The sequence below is a fragment of the Thamnophis elegans genome, chromosome 8 (assembly GCF_009769535.1).
Source record: "Thamnophis elegans isolate rThaEle1 chromosome 8, rThaEle1.pri, whole genome shotgun sequence".
Lineage (NCBI taxonomy): Eukaryota > Metazoa > Chordata > Lepidosauria > Squamata > Colubridae > Thamnophis > Thamnophis elegans.
Genome location: NC_045548.1, coordinates 41,173,258 through 41,200,311, shown reverse-complemented (window position 1 = coordinate 41,200,311; position 27,054 = coordinate 41,173,258). Strand labels below are relative to the sequence as shown.

The window sequence follows — 27,054 nt, the reverse complement described above, 5'->3', positions numbered from 1 at the left end:
AATATGACATGAAATAATTTGTCTCTTGTTTTTTAGAATTTACACACAAATCATTGCAGACAGTTCTTTCAAGTGTTTGCCAGATATGTTTATGCTAATTGATGGAAACATCCAAGGGTTTCTCATTTTCCAGCTGTGTTTATTTCATTACTATGTCAGTTAATAAAGGAAATCACTACAGTTTGACAGTTTATCTTCTAAACTATAGAAAAACCAATGTGTAATGCATTAAAGAACGTGCAATAAAGCAAATATTAACATTTGCTACATATTTTCATGTGATTGAAACCTTAAAGCAAAATTCAAACAATGATCAATTCCCCATTAATTTAAACCAAGCAACATTGAGAGCTGTACTGGTGCAGTAGTTAAAATGCAGTACTACAGGGTACTTCTGCTGACTGTCAGCTGCCTGCAATTTGGTGTTTCAAATCTCATCAGGCTCAAGGTTGATACAGCCTTCCATCCTTCTGAGGACAGTAAAATGAGGACCCACAATGTTGGGAGAAATATGCTGATTCTGTAAAATGCTTACAGAGAGCTCCAAAGCACCATGAAGTGGTATATAAAGTCTAAATGCTATTGCTATCTGCCAGCTAAGTTATTCCGTTTAGCCATTATTATTATTTGCTAGTGAATTAAGAATACTTAATTGTATATAGTAAGTCTACCATGATTGATTGGTGGGCAGGCTCAGTGTGAACAATGTGATGAGAATGCATCTGTGGGTGGATAAAAGATCAGCATGGATTGTTTCTTGTATAAGTGGAATATTGTTGGAATCTGTTGTGTGTCCCAGCTTTAATTTCTGAAAATATACAAATTATATAAGGCCTTTAGTTCCCCCTTTATTCCTACATTTATATTCATGTGAGGCTCTGAATATTTTTTTCATAGAAACTAAGGGTTATTGACCTTGTGCAATTTTCCTCTTTTTTTTCTGTCCTCCGTGCACTGCCTTCATAGTAGGCCCTTTTACACTCATTTGTTTGTAACAAATTTTCTTTAGGTTCCCCCCCTCCCCCACTAGGTGTGCTATTTCATTATGGACACATAGTGACAAGATTTAAAAGCAAATCTTTCTTTAATTTAAAAAAAATATTCTATTACACTATGTTCTTAAAGGTGATGTGACGGATTCATTTTACTTTTTTGTAGCTGAAAACTTTTTTTTTAAAAAAAATCAGAATCAGATGTAAATGTATTAAATGCAACTTAAATTGAAGACCCAGTGCAGCTATAATAGCAAAAGCAACTTAGAAACAAATTGTCCTTGTTTATGTTATTGTGAATGGCTTTGATGTCACACAGAGCTCAGTGCATCAGGTAGTTTTCTTGAAAATGGAATCCCATGCCCACACAAAACGTGCTGCACAAAGTTCACATCTGTAACAACATCAATCTTAGCTGAGTCCTAGCCAGTACTAGCTGATCTCAGTACATGTGAATTTGAATGTGCATGTTTATTTAATCCTTGTCCTTGGTTAAGGTAGCAGAAAGGCAGGGTTATGTACCTCAGGAAAGATTTGTTATCATCAGATAAGGCACTCCAGAGAATGGTTGGAATGCTGTACCATATGCTTTCTTTCAGGGCTGCATAATTTGTTCTCAGGAATATTAGCTGCAACAGTTCAGCTCAATAGCAACACCTCATTATTTTATCCCTCAGTATTTATTCCTATGTTTGACGCCTCATGAAATTACTGTTAATGTGTTTATATAAGGGCAGATCTGACACAAGTGGGAAGGATTTAATTTCCCACTCAGTCTTTCCCGCTGATACATCCTCTTTCGCCTGGTAGAAGTGGCAAGTGTAAATAGTTAATTTGCTTCAATTATGAGCCTGTCCTGCTAAATTAGAAGCAGCAGGGATATGAAGAGCTAGAATTATACTTCTGAGGCAGCTGACAAATCCTCTGAGCCCACAAAATCAAATCATTTACTCCTCACTGGTGCTCATAAACCCACTAGATAAATGCTGCAGCTTATTCGGTATCAGTGGATGACACTCACAATATGACTTATGCTTTAGGAAAATGTAAATCTTTCAAGCACACAACCAGTATTTGTATTTATAATACCCTTTTCTTTACCAAATAACTGCTTCATAATACTTTAAAATACTAAACATGTTTTGAACTGTTTACAATTTTCTGTGAATTTGTTGGGCCTTGCTCTAAGATTTGTAAATCTCAAAGAAGATATTTTTATGATATCCAATATAAGTTAAACATACCACATTTACCCTTCATGTGACCATTGAAAATTAATTTCTAATATTTTCTCATTTTCTCTTGTTTTAAAAAGATACAAGTATAGGAAATAAGTGCAATTATTAAAGAGAAATATTCAAACAAACATTCAACATTCAAACATTCAAACATATATCATACAAGCCATATTTCATGCAATTCACATTTATTTGCTTTATAACGTCTTTATAGTGAGAGCAGATATGTCTCAGATATTGCATTTATAGAGTAAAAGAAAGGTCTGTTGTTTTTGAAAGAGTGATCAGAGTTTCAGTAGAGTCATAGCATATCAGCAGTCCTCATGTTCTCCTAGCAATTATAAAAATAACAAACTCCAATTAGAACCATCTGATTGAGCAGTCATCTTTGGAGAAACAGCTAGTAATTTCCCACTTCCACGAAGTGAGCAGGAACAAAGCTACAGGCTATGACTCTTGTCTAAAACAGCCTCCTGGTCAAAATCAGACTATTCTCCTCCCTGTTTTCAAATTTCAGGAAAAAAATTGAAACCTGATTCTTTTGTCCAACATTTAGAATTTAAATTGATATAACTGATCTATGTATGTGAAAATTTACAGAATTGAAGCTTTTATTTGATAAGAATAGTTGTTTTTCTCCTCTCTTTACTTGTTTTAGTTATTTGACTGTGCATGTTTTTGTTTATAATGTAGCATTGCTACATTCTGTACATCTTCTGCAATGTCAAGATCATTATTGGTTTGTGGAAGGAGGGAGGAAGGAAGGAAGGAAGAAAGATCTGACATAATGTAGAAGATCTAAAAAGATCTCCATACATATACCGTATTTCTCCTATGTTTCAGATGAGCAATTTGATATGAACAATGTAGTCATTTTTTTGCAGATGGTTTATTGAAACTAGACATTATGTGAGACAGGACAAAAAAATTAAATATTCAAATATTTATATATAACACAGAAAAATGAGGTTACAAATCTACTAACAGACTTTCAGTATGACTGATTAGATAAGAATGCAAATTCTCAAAAAAAATATTTTTCCAAATAGTTTATCTTTAGAGGAGAAAGACCATTTCAGCTTCACTAAAAATAAAATGATAGAAACAAATTAGGTTTTTCTATGAAGTCCTTTGGGACTTATCTTCCTTTCAGATAAATATAGCATTACTTCCTTAACACAGTTTCCACCTCATTATCTTTCAACTTATTATTATTAATGCTCCATGCAGGTAAGTACCAAGTATGAGAAAGAATCAACATTACCTATAATTTAAAGATATTTTGTTATTACAATTTTTCTTACTTGGAACAGAATGAGATGGCAGCAGTCAGAGTAGGATAGGACGGAAAGCTTAAACTCACACAACAGAGGTGTTACATGGCTATATGATGACAGGCTCATAATTGCCTATGCTGCTACATTTTGGATCTGCAGCAACTTTCTGAATAATCTTCAGGATAGAGCCTTAAACATTCCACAGTCATGGATCTCTGACTCGTTTCCTTCTTCCTGCGAATATCAGCTATCTCCGATTATAGAAAAAGGAAAAAAGTCATTGGAACACAGTGTGTCCTACTTCTAATTCCTATATCGCTTCTCCCAGGCCACAGAGCACATCCAAACATCTTCACTCTCAACCTCATCCCCATTAAATTCAAAATAACTACCCTGGATTCTATTGCACTCAGACCTTCAAAAGGCTATGGATAACACTTTTCTGGGAATCACCAACCATCCACCAATATGAATTCCTACCCATCTCCCTCCACTTCCTTGCTCCCACAAAAGCACAATCTGACATAGAATATAGGTGAAATCAGGATCAGTCTGAATTTGTTGTTGTTGAAGATGATAAGAGACAAGAGATAAAGCAAGATTTCATTTAGCTTCAATTTAAGTTTTTGGCCCCTTATCTTCTGTATCATGATATATACATGGGTATTTTAATACTTGCTTAGAAGATATCTGGCCTTTTCTTATTCAGAAAATAAGTGTTATTAGTGTATTGACACCACCAGACTCAACATTTCTGATGACTATTACTAGATGCATTACTATTGTTTCTCCTTCATATAATGTAATTTGGAAGTCGATTCTATCTCAAAACCAAACTTGAACTAAAATTTAAAAGTGTTTTCCAAGAATGTTAACATTGTAGTTGCACAGATACCATCTAAGAAAGAGAAAATTATGGTTGGTTAATAGTTGATGCTTCTAAGACTACTATCTCCTTTAAGTCTGATAACCTGTCACATAAATAAATACAGTATTTCTCATTCCTGGGTTTATCTAGTCAATCATTAAATTAAAATAACCCAGTATAGGCATTGGTCAAGATGATATGTGTACCCAAGAAGTTTCAAGCATCAAGTCCATATTCTCAAGTTTCAAAAATTGAAAATAACTTCATATATAGACAGTACATTGGACTTCTCAGTAGGCATTATATTTCAACAAGCAAAAAAAAATAATCCAAAAATTATTTTAAATTTGAATTGCCTTGCAAATTTATCTCAACAGACCTTTAAATGTTGTAACACTGAATATTAAGTGTAGGTGACAGTAAGTACTTGTAACAAAAGCTATTTGATGACTACTTGAAGATGCAATTTAAGTTTCAAAGTAATTTTTTCCGCTTTCACTTTCACAGAGGACATGACTCTTTACATTAACATATGTTCAAAAACCTCCCCAGAATATTTATATCATATGCACTATGAATATCTTCTGGTTGATTTCATCATCTGGGGCTCTTCAAAATCCAGGGAGAAGCTTAAGCTCCAAACTTTACTAGACACTATTTCAGCCAGTTTACTTTGGGCTGCAGGTTTGGTGCTTTAAAACTAGAATTCCTGCTGTGTCTTATTGACCGATTGCCAACTACAGGTCTTCCATTAAGAGAGATGGTGCTCTTACTAGCTCCACCAACTTATCCTTTAACTAGAAGTAATGCTGTTTAGAAAAATTAAGTGAGTTATAACCTCAAATCAGGTAACAAGCTGGAACTCAATCACCAATGCATCTGTAACAGTCAATAATACACGCCAAGTCAATATTTTTATAATCAAGTCATAATGAATAATGTTTGTTGTACACAACTAGCATTTGGCCCCAGTATCACTAAGGAAGAAGTAAGCCATGCCCCCTGACATCTGGTAGAGGGAAGAGGGACTAGAAAGTTTGGTGATCACATTATATTGTTTCTGATCTGTAGATATCCAAATCCTTTTCCATCTGTGAATTCCATCTGACTTGGAATTGTTCCACATTTTCCCTCCTAACACATACTCTATATATGTCTCATACAAACATAAGAAAACAAAAGGAAAGATAAACTCTGTACAAAAAACTGTGAACCTTGTTATTGCACATCTGAGAACGTATCTCCTGGTTATTGACAGTCTTCAGGAATAGTCAAATTCTCTGGGCTTCAGAGAAAGAGGAAAAAGTACCTTCAAAAAAATATATTTTCAGTAGCACTTCTTTCTTGGCATAAGTTTCTAATAAAATTACTATTGTTGTGCTTTTAAAATGCTATGTTTCCATATGTAAAAGGTCATCTTTGTGTGTTTTAAATAAATCATTTCTGGCTTTCTACTCTTTGGACTACAACTATGCTTAATAGACTGTAAGCCAAGCTGTTGATAAAATATGTTTTTTGCCAGGAGGCTTCCTTGCAGACCATACATAGTAAATATAGATTTCACTGTAAATTTGGAGATATCCAGAGATTAAGAATTATCTGAAGTTTTGCACAAATTATTCTAAATATATTTCAGATGCTTTCATCAAACCTGTTGTGTCTTATATAGGAATCACCCATTGATGATGATATAATTTGGTTGTAACATAACTATTAATATAGTAATTCTTAATTTAATTCAGATGCTTTGTTTCTACTACATTGACAGAAAATTACACTTCTTTTATGCCATGACTATTGTACAACTTGCTGTTTCCTAACTTTGATGGTTCAGAACAGGGATGTCAAACTCATGTCATTATGGCAGCATCACGTGATGTATTGGAACTTTTTTCCCCTTCACTAAATCGGGCAGGGGCGTGGCCAGTACGTGACGCATCCAGCACGTGGGCGAGGAGTTTGACAGCCCTGATCCAGAATATAGAGATTCATTGAGTGACTCAGCTATGTCAATTACTCCAACAGTGTTTTTTCCATCTTAGAATCTTTTGTTATATTTCAGATATAAAATAATATTAATAACTCTCTCCCTTAATCTTTGAGTATTGAGTATTAAATAGTATATGACTAGAGGAAATGGTATCCATAGGATGAACTGACATAATAGTACTTGTATAAAGTTCTATAGAACTACCATTAATTGGACATACGGAATGAGAAATGTCAGAAATAAATATGTGATATATTATTCTTATTATGTTTAGTATTTGTTTTGAATATGAAATAACAAAATTATGCAGATGTATTCAAAGAGAGTGAAATTTACATTCTTGCCTGTTTTTTCAGATTTAATTTTAGCTGCCAGAGAGGAAAAACTTTCAAGTAATGGGTGTTTCATTTTCTTGAAACAAACAATATATTTTAGCAATAACTACAACCAATCAACTCAGAAAGATTACTTGTTATAAATCATCACTGAAACAAAATGTGCAAAGGTTTGCAATCTGAAAAATTGCAAAATAAAGTACACATGCCAGCACACAGTTAAAATCAACATATTATTCTTATTTCATTCTATATTTATAACCTTGGAATCATAGGACGCCGGTTTCTTAATGATGATCTTACATTTTCCTGGGATGTAAAATCTTTAATCATTTTAAGAAAACTTAAAATGATAAGATAAGAGAAACTTGCATGCTGTCAAAACCATCACTTCAGTGGAATAAAAAAAGCTCATTTTGTAACAATGCAATGCTGTTTCATAAATAATTTTATAGTTTTGAAATGCATTACTTGGAAGTGTATGCCTGAGCTTTATATTAAAATAATGGGCCTAATAAGTTTGAAGTATATCACTGCAAACTAACAAAAACAGTTTTTTTTCTGCATATTCATCATGGAGACAATAGGTTCATAGTAAAAGAAATTAAAAAGATCCAGTAGCCCAAGATGAAAAAACCAGCAGTCATCTACAATACGCAATGTAAAGACTGCAACAGCCACTATTTAGAACTAAAAGCTAAAAAGAAAACAAACCAGCAATCAACACTCAGGTCAGCAGGAATTAACACCAAGAGCAATACCAGACAAAACAATCAAGCATTAAACAATATCCTAATCAACTACCAATTCAGACATAATTTGTTTTAATTATTTTAATTGGTTTGGTAATATATTTTAATGGTATGTTTTCTTGTACACTTCCCAAGGTCACTTTGTGTGAGATCGGCAGCCATATAAATTTGATAAACAAAAAATAAGAAATTATATCCATGGTTTATTTCCAGTTTGTGTATGGTATTTTATGCAGCACTACAGAATATCTCCCTACTGAATTTTCCTATATTTTAGATAATGACATTTACACATGATATAGATGTTTGTTAATTGATGTTATCAGAATGATGTATTCATATTTCCTTCTGAGTTTGTTGCTGATGACTGTTGTCACTATTACTGTTATGACAGGTTCATGATGTTGAATAGCCATTACAATAATGGCTTTATTATTATTCCAATGTATTATATGTCAGACATGCATCATTATTTTGGAGTCGGCAAGCATCTCAGGTGAAAATTGTATTGCTAACCAGTATTTCAATTGATTGTGAAAATTGTCCCTTAAAGCAAGGCAGTATAGTGTTAGCCGGGACTTCCTAGTGAGCAGAAAAAGGTAGCAAAAAATGCTAAGTCTTGTTCTCTAAGTCTATGTCTTACCATATCAAACTCAGTCATTTATTGAATCAGAACTGTGTATGATAATTTTTTATCAAAATGAACCTAATTTGATTGAGATCTTATCCAGTGAATTTTTTTATGTTATGATCATCACAGATAAATTGCTAAAAATGCTTTATTCATGGTAACTGAAAATTATAGGAGCTGTAATTCAACACATCTGGAAGAGGTATTAGTGAGGCTAATGCAATAATGTGTCTAGCAGTATGGTAGTTTTGGTCAAAATAACTATATTTTTGAAGCCTCCTCTTTCTTTTAATTAGTTCTCAGATTAATGATTCACATCACTCTTGGCAGCTAAATAATCTGTACTTTCACATTTCAACTCTTGTCATTATTCCTTGCAAGAAAAAGTTACTGGAAACAGATAATTAAAAGCATAACACTTACTTTAATAAATGTATTCTTGAGGATGAGATTTTATGTGAAAACAAGATTAACTTTGTTACTGACTTTTCTCTGTCTTTTTTTAAGGTATATAAAAAGAAAACTGAAGCTGCTAAGAAAGAATATCTGAAGCAGTTAGCTGCATATAGAGCAAGCCTTGTCTCAAAGGTAACATGGGTTTCAGTTCATAGAATTTTGCAGGATGAAACTATGAGCAGGACTGGAAATAAAAAAATAGTCACTATAAAGTTGGCTTCTGCAACCTGGTGTGATATAATGTTGGACTTCAGATATCAGAATAATGATTCTGTTGTGATTGTCACAACTGCCAAGCAGCAGCTTTACTGGCCGACTGTTTTGACATATTTTCCTAACATGTCTAGCATATTTAATTTTGTTTGGATTACTTTAAAAATGGCCATGTTCATTTAAAAATGATGTTAGAAATATATGCTGGTATAATATTGGAAAATGTGCCAGAACAGTCTCAAACCTTTTTGCCATTCTGAAATTAGTCACTGGTAAATGAGCAGCGTTACTGAAATTAATCTTGAATGCATTATTTGACTCTTGAATACTTTATTGGCCAAGTGTGATTTGATACAGAAGGAATTTGTCACTGGTGCAGAAGCTCTCAATGTACATGCAAAGCAACAGAATCATCATCATCATTATTGGATGAAAATGTTTTGTAGTCCACTTGCTTGATATGTAGGAGTGAATAAATGAAATATCAATTCACAAAGCATTCTAGATAATGCTATTCAGGTTATGAAATTATTTAAAACAATGAAACTTTTTCATTGTTCTAAGTTGCAACTTTTATTAATTTTGCATGTAGTTTAACAAGTTATATAGCATTTTTTAAGATATGGTGAGCTGCAACTTTGTTTCTAAAAAAAATGCACTTTTCATTACTTACCCATGGCTTTTGCTGTTGTTACTGTTGAACTGGCAAGATTTGTCGCTTCATCTGTTGAAAAGTTATTCCTAAATACTTTATGTTTCCAGTTCCAAGAGAATACAACATAAAAATCCATCCCAAGAAATTTAAAAAATAGGAAATCCATATCCACTTCAGCGTAGAGCAAAATATACAAAGTTCCTTTGTCTGTCTGTCTGTCTATCAAACTTTTTTGCTGCCCACCTCCCCACAAGACAGCTCTTACAATGAGTGAAAATTCTCCAGACTTTCAAGCAGAATTATTTTTCTTCAAATGCCAGGCATTGAATTTGGGACTTCCAACATAGAATATTTGGGACCTCCAACAGGCATTATACTATTGAGTTATGATCCATTTCAGTGGTAACAAATAATTTATAATCTTTCATCCCCTGAAGAATAACTTCATTATAAGACGGATGCTTACCCTCAAGTTTCTGAGAATCATGCATAAAGATAATGCTTTGTATTCATGTTCGGTTCAAGGATTTCTACATTGCATTCAAGATGGCTGAATAATAATTTGCATTCACAAAGTTCTCTTGAGTTCTGATTACACAGAATGGTTAGTTAATATCCTATTATGCATTATCAGACCCAACTAAGATCTGACTGCCAGGGCTTCATGCTTATGCTTCTAAATACATGTAATTCTTATACCTGAAATATAGAATAGCAGATACATTTTTATACCATTTATAAAGATTACATTATTTTCAAAACACACACAGAAAAATAATCTTCTCTTCCTCAGAAGTTTAAAATATATTAGATTTTGAATTAATATAATTAAACCTTTCTTGATAAATCCTAAAAACATAGTTTTCAGATTTTTTTATTTAACTTTGTAACAGTTTGGTGGCTTTCCTTGTGCCTTTTGTAACTTCACTCTTCATCAAAAATTCTTAGGATTTTTATCCTTGAGGAAATTATAAACATTATGAACTGTGTGGAAATTATACACACACCCACACAAAGACATCCCTCTTTTCAAATTATTGCCAGAAGTATTCACAGACTCCATGCAATATCTACTCTTTCTTAAATTAATGTTTTTGTTTGTTTCTTTTTTTATTTGGGTATAACTTGGATCAGTTGTACTTTGACTCCGAATCTGGCGGCAGGGTTCTAAAACATTCAAAAAGTTTTCAGTTCTTTATCGATGCAATATTTGGATGGAACAACTGTTACGAATCACTCACAAAATGAACTTTATAAAGAATTAAATTCTATTACCATTTTTATTGGTATAAGAATGAAATACTATTGACATGTTCTACTCTTTTTGATGCAACTTTTGCCTTAGTTTTTAAAAAGCCACACTTCATATTTTTCACCTTTTCAAGTATATATTTTTCTGTGTGCAGAAATGTATACATGAACCACTCAGCAGAAATGAAAGGCATACTCTTACCTATACACAGAGAATTGAATTCCCTTTATCATTTCCCTTTAATTTTGTGCAGTTTACTGGAGAAAATACATTTTTGTTATTATCATTATTAAAGCTTGATGGGGGCAAATGAAGTTTTTCACTGTACATTATTACAGATAATGAAGCAATTTCTGTAATGTGCATATATGCTGATTGATGGTGGATAGTGCATATATCAGAAAGAATACAAATGTCTCTCACAGGCTCCAGTGACCTAGAAAGCTTAGAGTCACATTAAACTTATTTTGACTTGAAAATGGAGCAAATGTGACATCAAGGTCATAGAATAAGGACATATGGGAAACTTCCATCATTTGTTTTGACATAGAACCACTTGCTTTCAAAGGGAGATTTTATCAATTTTTTCATGGCATAATTCAATAGTTATTCTTCAACTTCTCCTTAAGATATAAATTACTATTCAGGAACATGTCTGCTGGCAAGCCCTTGGGAGTTAATACTGTACTCTTTACTGCATTTATGTGAGAACATCAAATTTATAATGCAGGTATTAAAAAAACAACAATGTAGGAAACAGAGAAAAAATTATAGTTCTTTTTAATGTTAACATTATTGGTCTCTTGTCTCTCAGGATAACTGCGCATCTCAGATGTCTACTAATTGATGGTGGTTTTTTTTTCTTTTTTAAACAGAGCTACAATGAGCCTGTGGATGTTAAGGTATCCCAGCAACCTCAGATGATGAGCCCAAAGCAGCCAGTATTCCATGCGTCCACACAGCCTCATTCAGCAATGTACTTAGGTTCCCATTACCACCAACAAACAGGAATGAATCCTCATATAACAGCCATACATCCCAATATTCCAAGGAATATAGCACCTAAGCCTAACAACCAAATGCCAGTGACTGTTTCAATAGCCAACTTGGCTGTAACTCCTCCACCAGCTCTTCAGATGAGCCCTCCAATTCATCCACATCTCAGTATACAACAACATCAGTCACTCACGATGCAGCAATCCCTTGGAAATCAGCTGCCAATGCAAGTGCAGTCTGCTATACATTCACCAACAATGCAACAAGTAAGTTTTTGTCGAATTTTAAGCTGTTACCCCCCTCAAAATATGTTATGAATAACTTATTTTATTTACATAATCATCTTATGTAGTTAAATTAGGAAATTCGGCACATGAGCACTTCCTATTGACCTTTGTTAAATGACATTTGCATCCTGAAGTAAAGTATAAAATATAGTTGTAAGGAAATAATTGTTGTGATCTATAACTATAGGTGTACAGACTATTCCACAAGCAATGACCCTAATTGTGGAGAGTATAGGTTTGCTTGCAAGAAAGAATTATAACATGACATCATTTCAGAAATATCAGTGGGAGGGAATTTATTGGACATGTTCATATGGTGATTTTCAGTTCTCAGCAAGTTACAATCTTTGGAGAACATCTTTCTCCGCATGAAAGAACAACTAGATGCTCCGCTCCTTAACCATATAAAACATTCCAGTTTTAATATATTGTGTGGAAACTGGTACAGTCATATCATAATCCTGTTGTTCATTATATCTCAATTTAACCTACTTAGTACATATTTTTGAACCTAAATTTTAGTTGGACATTCTTATTTAAATCTGAATGTAAAGCAGACACATTTTCCAACTTTAGAACATATACCACATCTATATTCAATTCCCGTGTGATGTCTCCAAGCTGAGAAGTGGGTAATGGCATAGAAGTAGGAATTTTATAGAAGATCCTAGCTTTCACTACTTTATTGTAATGAAGAACTGTGGGTTGCACTCACTGTTCCCTCTAAGGTGCGCGGCTGAGCGGCCGCGCAAGTGTCAAGAAAATGCCGCGCAGCAGTTTCCAACTGCCGCTCAGTGTTTTTTAGCATGATAAATCCTCGGCTCTACCAGCCGCCTTCCTCCTCCAAAACGAAACTGCCCAGCCGGGGCGAGCTATGAAGCCGAAATGACGCCATGCAATTCAGGACTGAGAGGAATTGACAAGCTTGGAAGGTAAAAATCCTTCCCCGCCGTCACCACTAGCAACCCCTTGGCCCAGGATTCTGTTCAAACTTGTCAAGGAGTGGCTGTGCTACCAAGCCAGTTCCGTCTTTCGGCAGGCCCAGCCAATCACCATGAGCAACTTAAAGGCAGTCATGAATAAAAGGCGGGAGCATCTTGGGGGTAGATTCGGCCTCCGCAGAAGGAAATGTGTGATGGACGGGAGGGAGGCGGCAGTGGAGAGGGAATTGCGGCGGTGGCGGCTCGTGCCTCAGTTCGGATGGGCACGTTGCATCCTTTTTGCTGTGTGGTCTGGGGGGCCTGGGGCTGCTCCTGGTGGTTGCCTCCTCTTTCCCTGAGGGGAGAGCGGAGCGCTTCAATCTCCCAGAACCTGCAGCCCCCGTTGCTTATTGGCGTCTATCCGGGACTGTTTTTTGAAGCTCTGAGTGCATAAGGCAGGCAGCGAGTCCACAAATTCTTTTCCTGAAAGTAATCTCCACTTAACGGAGCGGAGCTTCCTTGTGATAATCGTGAACAGGACCACCGGCCCCAAAGGGCTGCTGGAAGCACATTAGAGCACTCTGCCTTAGGGGAAGTGGTTGGATTTCAGGATCCCAATCGGTCTGTTGCACTTATCTATTGCAAAATATAGGCGCGAAACACACACATACACACACACACACACGTTTAGTCTGGGAGGGGATTCCTTTCTGGTTGATTCTGAAAGTGTAGGGTCATATACCTCTTTCCCTTATCTGTCAGGGGGAGGCTTTTGCTGACCACTTGCATGCTGTCATTATGTATTTTCTTTTTAAATGCTTTGAATTAGTCTTCTGTTTTTTTACCAATGGCACAAGAGAAGAAAGGGATAATTTTCAGGAAATAGAAAACTAAGCTACGGTATTGGTTCGCATCTTTTATGCATCTTTGTATTTTTACATCTGAAAATTAGTACTTACAAATCATCACACATTCCATGCATTATTATACTATTTGCATATGAAAGGGCTGTATATTAAATGAGCCATTTAATATATTGAAAGCCAACTTTATTTTCTGTTGGTTCATCCTCTCAAAGGTGACTGATCAGATTTCTTTAGCAAGTTCAAATTGGCCTAACCTCCATGTAGATTGTTTTGGCAGCAGTAAAGAGTCTACTAGTTTTTGGGGGATCAGCCATGGTCAGCTAGGTGTTACCATCCATAGGATTGATACAGCAAATGGTTCCAGTTCTTGGATCATCATATAAAAACAAATGGTTAAATATAGTTTACAGCCATCCAATATATAAATGTTGTATACGTGCAACTCAATAAATAATAGGTTTATGTACCCCAATTGCTAATCTACATCAATGGGTAATTTATTCATAACTTGCTAATATCACTACAGACTATTGGATAATAAGTGGGGGAAGTATAAAGCATATAAAGTAATTCATAGTATGGAAAATGTGGATAGAGGGAAGTTTTGATCCTTTTCCCATAGAGAGTCATCCATTGAACTTGAATACAAGTAGTCCTCAATTTACTATATATATTATATAGTTATATATTATGTAACACTTTTAATTAAGCGGGTACCTTGAATAAACATAACTTTGAGTTTCAAATAACACTGATTTTGTTGTTGTCTTGGGTGACATCTGTGAAAAAAATTCAGGTGCTCAGGAATGAAAATGTGTCGCTCAAACACTATACTTTTCCGCACACACTGAAAAAAAATTAGAGGGAACATTGGTTGCACTATTAGTTCGGTTATAGTATGGTATTATTTAATTTGATAAAGTATAATAGGAGTGCCATCAATTTATATCATAGCCTGAAAATAAGTTTCTACATATGTTGTATCCTTTTTTTGTAAGTCTAATCCTTGTACTATGTGTAATTCAGATGTTTTAAGTTAGCACATGCCAAAATTACCTAACTTTTTTCATAAGCGCAAGCATTTAGATTTCCCCCCCATTGTGCTTTAACTTACACATGGTTAAAATGAATCCATTATGTTCCCTTTTCACCTAGAGAATTTGCCTCTATCTGAAGTTTCTCATCAGTCGTATTTTCTTCTAAATTCATTAGCACAAAAAAAATCACAACAGCTAACTAGTTAAGTTCCTTGTAATATTCATAAGCAAAAACAGCTATGCATTTTCTTTGTAGTTATCATAAATTTAAGTATACCTTATACATTTTATTTTCAAGTAAAACTATTTTATAATGAGTTCTAGGAAATAGATCACATAAATATGGATGTCTTTATTTGCACTGGTAATGACTTTTTGTAACTTACCGTAGATTTGTCTACTTACCCATAAAATGTAAATAGTTTTCATTAAAACAGAATAAAAAATATACTGTGGTTCAAAAACTACCTCATTTTGATTTGCAATATATTTCTTGCATTGCAATATTCAATAGGCTAACCTACTGCATACAGAATAACAGAGTTGCAAGGGACCTTGGAGGTCTTCTAGTCCAACCCCCATACTTTGTTTTTTAAGCAATATACAAATATTTTGAGATCAGCTTCCTTCCTAAATATTGATGTTCTGTCTAGGAATCACTTTATTTTCTTACCTGTGTCCCTAAGTCAAATTGCCTATTTTCAACATTGGATGTGTACCGTTTATATATTGTAATATGTCATGTGTATATTTGTAATTACAAAAAACTAATTAAAACAGTCTGCCTCTTCCAAAAAAAAAAACTTGGACTAAGTGATCCATAATTCCTAGTCTGGTTTAGCAATGCAGGTTTAAAAAATGTTGTGGCTTCATGTAGATATATGCAAAGATAATGATCATTTCCCAGTGACTTGGACATAGTCGATTGCACCATATGTAACCTGTTCTAATTTTCTAATAAAAACAGGAAATAAAGGTATTGAGTTTGCGGAGAAACTGACTGAGTGCAGTGATGGAGTTGAACCACAGGAAAATGAAAGTAGTATAACTCCTTAAAAACCAAGACAGGTTCTTGCTTAATTCTGCACTATATACTGAAACACATGCAAATATGAAATTATATAGAGCTGTATATGGCAGGCATTAAGAGAAAGAGGCATGTAACCACTATCCATAAAGCATCTTTATAATCTGGTAGAACCACCAGTAGTGGAGGCAGGAAATGACAAGTAATAGTGGTAGAAAGATCATTATCTAAGCATAATTATAGCTTCTTCAGCTTTCACCTTGGAAAGACATAGGGAGGTAAGTCTTTATTTTCAAATTTTTGTCAACTTGAAAGAGATAATGTGTTGTGCACTAGGGAAGAAGAACATAAGTAAAAGTTCTACATATTGAGTAATCCTGATAATATATGAATGTACCAAAAGTGAGGTTTTGTTTAAATCATAGTAATATCAAAATTCTTTGATAGAATAATTGATATAAGATGTAAACATTGAGAAGCACTGTTCTTATAACATCATATTGAAAAACCCTTTTTTCGTCTCTGTAATCTCTGCATGATGGGCAGATACCTACATAAACATACACACATATACATACACACATGAATTTTATTATTCTTGTATTAGTCAACTATAGCAGGGACTGCTTGTATTTAATTCCCATGAGAAATAGACATGAATTTCAAATATATTCATTTCTACTCTTTTACAACATTTTTAAAATTCAGTTAAGTATTTGGTTGTATTTCATTCCTTTTAGCCACTTCCCCTACTCACTCCCCCTCACATTGTTTTTCTGAATGTGGTTTAGGAGAAGGAGAAAAATCATTAATATCTGTCAACAGTCCTTATAACCTTAAGGGAGAATCTTTGTGTGATATCACACAGACAGATTTTCAATTTCCTTGTATAATAAATAGATGCTTTAGAATTTGGATGTAATTTAAGATTTAAAAAAAACATCACATTGAGATTGATGAATAAATCAGTTGTGAAGACAAAACATAGATGCCTGTTGAAAATACCTCTCTAGACAGGCAGGAAATGAAATTAGTTCCTGGTAAAGTGGGAAGATGAGGGTCACTGTTTATGTTTCGCTGGAAGCTTTTTTGTACTTGCTGTAGACCCACACAAACCCCCCAAGTAAGGATACAGAAATCTAATTAAAGAGCAAATGTGCTATCTGACGTCAAATTAATCTTTATCAAGTGCCCTATTTTTATTTCAGCATGGAGCTAGGAAATGAACCTTAAAATTCAAGGCATGCCACAAAATGGTTGTTGATCCTATCTTGGGTGGCACACTGCATAACATTTACCACTGTGTTTTTAGCTTTTTCAGTTTTATTGTATGCAAAGCTCTTCTACTGATACCTGTTTCTGTGTCAGAATAGTTTACCTGAACACTCATGAGCTGCTCTTGAGAGTAAATAAGAATAAGAATAATTTGAAACATTATATTCTGTTTGTATTTGATATTCCTCCATTAACTTTGTGATATAATTTTAAGCATTATTTTACCAACAAAATTAAAATTAAATCTAAGAAACTGAAATATTAGGATGTACTTTCATTTATCCTACTGTTTTGCAATTAACAATAGAAAAAGAAACTCTTCATTAATAAGGAAACCTGCTTAAAAATTTAAATTACAGCTTATTTATTCTTTCTTGAACAGAAGCAGAAAAGTAGGCTATTAATTCAATAATGTTTTGCTTTGTTCTCAGTATTAATAAATCTAGCTTTGTTCGGAAAACAAAATATAAAAAAGCAATAATGGAAAGTAAAGAACAAAAAAAAGAAAGTAAATCAACTAATCCAAGTTGTCAGTTCCAAGGCAGACAGATATAGAAAGATTTCAAATCAGACATTTCAAAAATAGTCATGCAGTTGATTTCTGCAGGAGCTAGAATAAAAAAATGAGCCAGCCCCACCTTCATTTCTTGTTTCAGGAGATGCTTTGGTTCATGAATTACTGTGAATCAGTTCAGTGGATCAATTGTCAAATACAAAAGTTGGCAACTCAAAGGTTGCAGATCAATTTTTGTGGATCCCAGATCTTTTAAAAATATAAGCAAAATTGGACTACTTTAGGATTATTTAGGAGAGATTTATAGCAATATAACTTACATGTAAACGTTTAACCTTTGTAAATACAAAGAACAACTTTTGATTTTTTTTAAAGCTGGGTTTTTTTATCCGTGTTCTGTGGGGTTCCTCAGGTTTAAACAGAGATGCAGTAGAACTCCTGATTCAGTGTTTGGAAGACATAATAGGAATAGAGGAAACATGTTAAAAGTTAACCTTTGAAAAATGCAAATACTGTTTGTGTAGAAACAATACAATTCCATTCAACTCCAATGTTGACTGTGGATATTGACACAATTATTCTGAAGGGCAGATTTATAAGTAAAGGTCCTGTTTTCATAGCTCTTACTTACTTTCAGATTCATAGTTATGTTATATTTTTTCTTATTTTAACTTTGAATTCAATGAAGCCCATTAAATTCTGAAATTGATTGCTTGCCTTTACTTGCTTTTAATTACTATTAAAATGCAGTTAATCATGGCTGAATTATAATATCAAGAATATGCATATATGAAGAGACTCAAAAATTATAAAGTTCACAGATTGAAGATTTTATATCTTATACTGAAGAATACATTCATGCATATGTTGATTGAAAATATACATTAATCTTACAAATTTTTAAAATTAAGTTTTTGCGCATTAACAGTTTAATGAATATATAGGGCTGGTTATTGAAATTATTTCATTTCAAAGTATACAGTTAATTTACTGGATGCACTTGATTTCTTGTTGCACTTAGTTCTTTTTTAAAGCTGGCATTTAATTGTATATGTTAAACAAGTTAATTTTATACAGGATTATACAAAAACAAATGTCAAGATAAATTATTCTTCGATGCATAAAATGAAAGGACAAAGAAGCTGAGTTTCTTTTCAGTCGGGCTTCAGGCCTGGTTACTCCAACTGCTTTGGTCGCGCTGATCGATGATCTCTGGAGAGCCAGGGACGGAGGTTATGCCTCCGTCCTAGTGCTCCTTGACCTCTCAGCGGCTTTCGATAGCATCGACCATGGTATCCTTCTGTGACAACTGCGGGAGGTGGGAGTGGGAGGCACTGTCTTACGGTGGTTCTCCTGTTACCTCTCGGATAGGTCGCAGTCGGTGTTGGTTGGAGGGCAGAGGTCGACCCCTAGGCCCCTAAAATATGGGGTGCCTCAGGGCTCGGTCCTGTCCCCCCTCCTATTTAACATCTACATGAAGCCGCTGAGTGAGATCATTCGGCGACACCGGATCAAATATCATCAATATGTGGACGATACCCAGTTGTATCTGTCTGCCACGTGCCAACTCAGCGAAGCGGTAGAAGTGATGTGCCAGTGCCTGGAGGCTGTCAGGGTCTGGATGGGAGTAAACAAGCTGGCACTCAATCCAGACAAGACCGAGTGGCTATTGATGTTGCCTCCCAAGAACGGACCAGATATTCCATCTCTTAGCCTGGCGGGTGAAACTCTTCACCCCTCAGAGAGGGTCCACAACTTGGGTGTCCTCCTAGATTCTCAGCTGACATTAGAATACCACCTGTCGGCTGTGACCAGGGGGGCTTTTGCCCAGGTTCGCCTGTTGCCCCAGTTGCGGCCCTACCTGGACCGAGAGGCACTTCAAATGGTCACTCATGCTCTCGTCACCTCTAGGCTTGATTACTGTAATGCGCTTTACTTGGGCCTGCCCCTGAAGAGTGTTCGGAGACTACAATTGGTCCAGAATGCAGCTGCGCAAGCGATATCGGGTGTAACTAGGTACACCCATGTTACACCTATCCTCCGCAAGCTGCACTGGCTTCCCATCCGTCTCCGAACGTGATTCAAGGTGCTGGTCATTACCTTTAAAGCCCTACATGGCTTGGGACCTGGATATCTGCGGAACCGCCTCCTGCCACATACCTCCCAACGACCTATAAGATCTCACAGGCTGGACCTCCTTCGGGTACCATCGACCGGGCAATGCCGGTTGGCGACTACTCGGGGGAGGTCTTTCTCTGTAGCTGCCCTGGCCCTGTGGAATGATCTACCCACAGAGATCCGGACCCTTCCCACTCTCTCGGCCTTCCGTAAAGCCACTAAAACCTGGCTGTTCCGGCAGGCCTGGGGCTGTTGACCTTAAATACGGTCTAGCCCCACTTAGAATGGAGCGCATGGTGTGTTTTAAATCTATGGTTTTTTTAAAAAATCTGTCTTCTCTTCTTTTCTTTTTGATTTATGTTGTATTGTAAGCCGCCCGTAGTCCTACGGGATTGGGAGGCATACAAATGTTATTAAACTTCAAACTTCAAACTGCTGTATAAGAATACATCGGATGGTCTTTAAGATTTGCCTGAAGAAAACTGTATTACTATTTTGTTTCAAATGCACGTCTTGTGTTTTAGAGTATTCCCAAGACAACTCATAAATTACATGAGCATTATAATCTTCAAGTTTCACTTAAAATACACGAAATCATTTCGGTTAAAATCTCCAATACAGATTTATAGATTTAAAACAATATCCATTCTTAAGAATTGTTAACATACTACATTTAAATGCAGTTAAATGTTAACTCAGCAATTAAATGAAACAGTTATCATGTGAAAAAGTTAAAAAAATACCCTAAGGGAAGAGCAGCATAGAAGATTAGGCAAGAATTATGTGTTATACAATTTAATAAGACATCACAGAACTAGGATAAAAATTAGCATATATGACTTATTTATAATAAAAAGAAATGTCATGCAATAAAATTTTAGAAAGACTGTTTCAGAGAAATCTGACACCCCAAATTACATTCAGATGTTCTCTATGTATAGCATTTAAATAAATACATTGTTTTTACTTGCTCATATTGTAGCCACTCCTAATATTGGAAGCATATAGTAGCATACTTTTAACTCTATTATTTTCCACTGGTACACAAAATATCAAGATTTCCTGAGCTATTTGTTTGTCAAAACAAAAAAACAAAAACCCACACCTTTACCAAATCTGCTTTAGAAATCTGAAATTCATTTAGAAGGGTGATTACTCTTTTCCTTTCTCCCTCCTTTCCCAATCATTAGAGGCTATATATTTATTATTTTAGTTGCCGTATAGAAAATAATAATAATTAGAAAGTGGCTGAAGTTAAACATTATTTTCCATCATAATATTAAACATTCCTGAGATTAGTTGACAGGAGTATCTGGAAATACTGTAAGAACTTCCATTGATGGGCCAAGTGAATAGATTGCAGTTTATATTCCAGCAATTAAGGACTCCATCCTTCATAAATTCTGTAACTTGGCCTATCTGAAAATCAATAGTGCTTGGAAAGTTTACCCTTGTTAAATGAACCCGCCTCATGAAATAGTAACATGAATAGTCAGTTAGAAACCTGTTGGTTTAAATTAGGTATTTATTCTGTTTGCCAAATATAAACTAGTGAGAAGAGAGTGCAATTTCTGACAAATGTGTTCTGCTCAGTTAAACGGAACGTTTACTTAATGTATCATCCTCTGATGTCCTTGGGAAGTTTCTTTTTAGCTGGTTTGTTCTGTTTTCTCTATTATGATACACAATAAAGCAGGTCTCTTGGCCTTTTGGCAGTAAAGCCTTCTTGAAAATCTGATCAGCTTTCTGATTTGGAAAACATTTAAACATATTGAAAACAACAGCAAGCGGGGGGTTGGAGAGGGAGGGCTGTTGGTTTTTTTGCTACATTAGTCTAACAACGGTTAAAAAGCGTTAGTTGATTTTTTTTGTGTAGTTGAGAAAGAAGTGCAAATAAAGGAAGCAGCAGATGGTCCTTTTGTGGCTGAACCAAATAAAAGGGTTTGGAGAACAATAATTGTGAATAGGTGTAGTCTAATAAAACACTCAGCCACCTGCTGCCTCCCTCCTTCAAAAAGATTCTGTTGCATATTCTTGGAATTAACTAATACAATATTCTTGGTTTGAATTGAAATATGAGCTTCAAGAAACACACAGACCTTTCTTTTATTTTCTCATGTTGAATGCACTGAGTTTTTTTTCTTTTTTTAAAAAAGCTTTAAAATGTTTTTGTTCTTTGTTTCAACATTCTCTCTACATGATTGCAATTTGTTGTCTGGCATTTGTCTTAACCAATTAAAATTATTGTCTGAAAAGCCACAAGTGCCCATCTATTTTCCTTTTGCTGCAAGTTTCAGAATGACAAAGAACAACGCGGTACTTTATCAAGCCTTTCAATTGAGAGGTTAGCTTGCATAATTAAACCTTATTTTATTTTGTTTTTGTTTTTAGGGTTTTACTCTCCAGCCTGATTACCAGAATATTATCAATCCAGCATCTGCAGCTGCACAAGTTGTTACCCAAGCAATGGAGTATGTTCGTTCAGGGTGCAGAAATCCCCCAGCACAGACTGTGGAATGGAATAATGATTACTGCAGTAATGGGTGAGCAGGCAGTGTATGCCACCTGGCATTGAGTAGCATTTAAAACAAAAACTGGACTCAGGAATGGTTTTCATTTTTATACAACAAATATATTCTAGAGGCTAGCAGAAATGTTCATATAGCTAACAGAAGGATCATTTTCATGTACCACAATTAAGGAGAGAGGTTTTGGGAGAAGATCTTGCACTACAACTAAGATTTACTTTTCAAAAATTCTAAACTGAGAAGGGACAATCACATTCGCTTATATAAAGAAGTCTTTGTTAAATAACTCTGGTCAACCTTGAGTCTTGGCTGCCATTGTTCTGTGGCCAAACTTGGGAAACTTGTCAGGCAGATTCAGAAGACAGTATAATTTATATGCAAGGCTGCTGCTTTCTGAACTTTTTACAGCTTATGACTACTTCATTTGACAAGTACATTGTTCATTGATCAAGAGGGCCTTATGCATGAGCAAAGGAACACTACTCTTATAGATGGTTTGCTATGCTCATTTATCCTTTGCAGTATAGCAGTATACTTCATCTCACATCCTTCTAGAGAATTTCTTGACTCTCAGGAAAAGGCTTTAGAGCAGGGGTGTCAAACTGGATATCAGCATTGTAGTTCTCCATGAGTTGCGGGGGCGGGGAGATGAGACGAATGCCTCCTGCAGCACTCTGCCGGCCAAAATGAGGCGCGGGAGGCTGCACAGCAGAGTGCTGCAGGAGGCCATCCAGGCTGAAAATGGGGTATAGGAGTGGTGGTTTTGGCTGCCTAAGGCACTGTAGGTCGGTCTTTTGCTATTTCCAGGCCAGCCCCACAGGCTGGATTTAAGCACCCTTCAGGTTGAATCAGGCCCGCAGGCCTTGCTTTAGAGCATGTAGGAGATGGCCAGTCCAATGTTTTATTGCATAGGCAGAGTTCCATGCCTGTATCTTTGCTGCTCTAATTGTAGTTCACTTATGATGTCAAACTTAACCATGCAACTGGGCTTTATGACTCCCATAGGTACACTTCTCACAAAGCATTCATTTTCAGGGCATTTGACCTGAAGGGAATTTGCAAAGATTATATTTTCATTCAGCCACAATACTTACTAATTATAAGAACTATTAATTTGCAACCTCCCACCACAAAGTGCTATAAAGAAAAGAGGTTTTAAAATCCCCAACCAGAATAAATATTACATTTGAGAGAATAAAATTTCTGGAGTTTCCCCACACAGGTTTTTCTCCAGTATCAAAAGAATATGGTTTCCTTTCAACAATGAGCTTTCTGTGAAAATAAAGCTTCACCCGAGTTTAATGAGAATATGAAATATAGTATGACTGTTTCAGCAGCTTTGAAAAATCACAGCATGGATTCAGAGATTAACAGTATTCCATCCCTTATCCCCGCTTACATTTGCTTTTTCATGTGACTCCTAACTTCTTTTTTCTCCCTCCTCTCTTCAACAGGGCCATGCAGAGGGACAAAGCGCTGTATCTTACCTGAAAATATTTTGGAAATGCATCTCTTCTTTTCTCTGAGGAATGCAGGAAAGTCTTTTTCATCATGGATTGCTTTATGCAGTCAAGGCAGTTCTGCATTTATTTAGAACATATAAAGTCGCTAAGCACTTAGGACTATATTTGCTGGTGGGTCATTCACTCTGGGAAAAAAATGTCTTGTTCCTCCACCCCTCCTTTCTTTTTCTTTCTCCTTCCTTAAATGGACATTGCTTTTCTTCCTTCCTTGCAGGAGGAGGATTGGACCATTTGGATTTTGTTGATTTTTATTTTTGCTGTGAAGTGCTGCGCTAGTAACTGCCTTAGCAACTGTAGATGTCTTGGATAAAAGTCCTGGATTTTCCATTGGTTTTCATAATGGGTGTTTATATGAAACTACTAAAGACTTTTTAAATGGCTTTATGTAGCAGTCATAGCAAGTTGTAAATAGCATCTATGTTTCACTCTCCTAGAGTATAAAATGTGAATGTTTTTTGTAGCTAATTGTACTTTGAAACTGGCTCATTCCAGTTTATTGATTTCACAAAGGGGGTTAAATTGGCAAACATTCATATTTTTACTTCATTTTTAAGCAACTGACTAATAGTTCTATATTTTCAAACTCTGAAAAGATGAAAATTATTCCCAAATGATTTTAATTAAACAGAAATTGGCTTTGTGTCATTATACAAAGAAAAAAGTGATATTGGGAAAAGAGCAAACACATTTATTTTGTACTGCCTAAAACTGCTTTTTTATCACTTTATGTGTAACAGTTAGTAAATGTCATTTATGTCCTCTTACGTATAAAACTGCCAAATGCTTTCTTGATATTTTATTATATGCAGAAACAGATTGGAAACAGCTAAATTATAATCTTTACATATGGCTCTGTATTATTGTTTCTTCATCCTGTGTCTGTATTTAATCTTTTTTATGGAAGCTGTTGCGCCTATTTATGAAATAATAAATATAGGTGTTTGTAAGTAAATTTGTTAGCATCTTAAAAAGGATTTTTTTTAAAAAAATTACTTTTGTGGGCATCAGTGTATTTGCTGCTGATATGATTTTTTTTTCCTGTGAGATAAATAAAGCCAACCAGCTTTTGTGGCAGAAAATGGAAATAAAAAGAAATTATTCTGTACTTCATATGTTGAACTGAGACCAAAACAGGGGAAAAAATAATTCCACTCTATTAAATCAAAACTTTTTAAAATCTTTCTTGCTAAGCTCAGTCTTGAGCTAGCATGATGATGAAAGAGTGCACCCAAAGACTGTGGAGGGAAAGATTCTTCCCCCTTTTCTCTTCTGTGAAAGGAAGATTACTGCATATTCATAGGGATTGTGTTGGTTGCAGAGGTCATTCAACTGCTCATGAAGTAGAAAAAGAACAACTTATAGCTGTGCAGCCCCTATAATCTACTTGAATTGCTAGACTACTGCTATAATTCTGAAGCAAGCCTTTACATATTCAAATAATATTTCACCTGCTCTAAAAAATGATCAGGAGAAAGGAATAATTATAATGGAGAGAAAATCCACAAAATTTATTACTGTTATGAAAGCACAAAGTAGAGTTCCATTATACTTTGGGGTATGGAGTAGCAGGAAAAACATGATTCATTGCTTCTTTTCTTGCTGGCCCAATAGGAGAACAGAAAATGAAAGACCAACATTGAATATGCGTAAGGGCTATTGTCATGGATAGTGAAGAATAAAGCAGCTTTGATAAATCTACCTTGGATTTTAAGAGAGCAAATGAGTGCAGGCAAGTGAGGGGAAGAATGAATTATTGATTTATACCAGTGTTTCTCAACCTTAGCAACTTTAATTTGTGTGGATTTCCAAGTTCTAGAATTCCCCAGCCAGAATAGCAGAATAACGGATATTAAAAGGTGCATCTGATTTCCTATCTGTAAAGTGAATATATATGAAACTGTTCTAAGTAATGACTTCTTGTTTGGTAGCTTTTTCCCATTTTAAACCATATAGTATCTATAGACGTATGGTGACATTCTGCCTACTTACTCTTGATTATGATCTCTGACATTGAAGGAATTTCCCCAAATTTGGAAAAATAGGCTTCTTTTTATAAAGATGAACAATATCTGACAATGTCTGTGTCTCCACATTTGGAAGCTTCTTAGATAATAATACACAATATGTAAAAAAATACTATGGTATTTACCTTTGCTGTAAACTTAACAATATTTAAATGCAAAAGAAAATGATATAATCTCCCACCTTTCATGGTAAAAAACCCAAACCACTTGGGAGGAAATAAATCTATCAACTATCATCTTAATATTTCCCCAAAAATCTTTAAGCTTCTCTGCTAAGCAGTTGGATTCTGCTTTATATATAAAATAGAGACATTATAATAATTAGAAAAAGAATGTTATTCAAATGCCAAAGAAATACAGTATATTTGGTTTGATATAAACCTTGAAACATTTCAACATGCAAGAACTAATAGTGAAAAACAAATGTGATTATTCAAACAGCTGTAGATGAGGCCTAATTTTATTATTTTTAGTCCATAAAGAAATTCATGATTGCATGTTTGTCTTTATATTGAGTTGTTCATCAGCACTAATAATTAGTTAATGTTTTCTATTAATTTTATTTTAATAAAACATCAAATCCCACTGACATGAATGCTAAATAATTTCAATAAGTAACTGTGAATCACACTTGACAGGATTTGATAAGAAAGTCTGTATTCTGTTGGCATCTTTATAGAGAAGATTTAGAGACATAACCTAGTATTTAATTTCAATATGAAGCATAGTCCAAAGTAGAAAAATATATTAATGACAGTTAAATGACATCTACAGGGATTGCTTCTTGAAACTGCTAGAGTAACAAGCTTACACAGAACATTATGAAAGTTGCTATTGTCCAGGAAACAATAGGATATACTATTTAATTATTTACCTGAACCCTAAGAATTAAAATCATAACATGTAAAATGATAAAAACTGTCCATTGAAAAGTATAACTTTACAAGTATGAATGTTGTGCAAAAAGGCTGGACTGACATCTATAGATAATCAATTTTAAATCGAAACTATATTTTTCTTTGACGTACATTACCAAGCTTAGACTATGCTTTGTATCTGTAATGCAATGCACTATGCATTCTTTTAAAAAATAAATTTTGCATACTACATTTTTTTGATAATAAAATCAAAACTATATTTGCAGACTGCAAAATACAACTAAAAGAATTTAAATATATGAAATGCACACAAAGTACTAAATATGCTAATTATTTTGCTATTTGGAGAAAATCTAAATTATTCTAATATATATATATATATATATATATATATATATATAT

General features: G+C 34.7%; 1 protein-coding gene across 1 annotated transcript in view; it reads left to right on the top strand.

The window, feature by feature from the left end:
• The window catches only part of TOX (thymocyte selection associated high mobility group box), a 217,146-nt gene extending 192,404 nt beyond the window's left edge, over window positions 1-24,742 (top strand). Inside the window, exons 6-9 of the mRNA XM_032222439.1 lie at window positions 8,591-8,671; window positions 11,535-11,921; window positions 22,091-22,242; window positions 23,682-24,742. Of these exons, the coding sequence (XP_032078330.1) occupies window positions 8,591-8,671; window positions 11,535-11,921; window positions 22,091-22,242; window positions 23,682-23,718 (657 nt within the window). The 3' untranslated portion in view covers window positions 23,719-24,742. The remainder of the gene's footprint in view (window positions 1-8,590; window positions 8,672-11,534; window positions 11,922-22,090; window positions 22,243-23,681) is intronic.
• The last annotated feature ends 2,312 nt before the right edge of the window (window positions 24,743-27,054 follow it).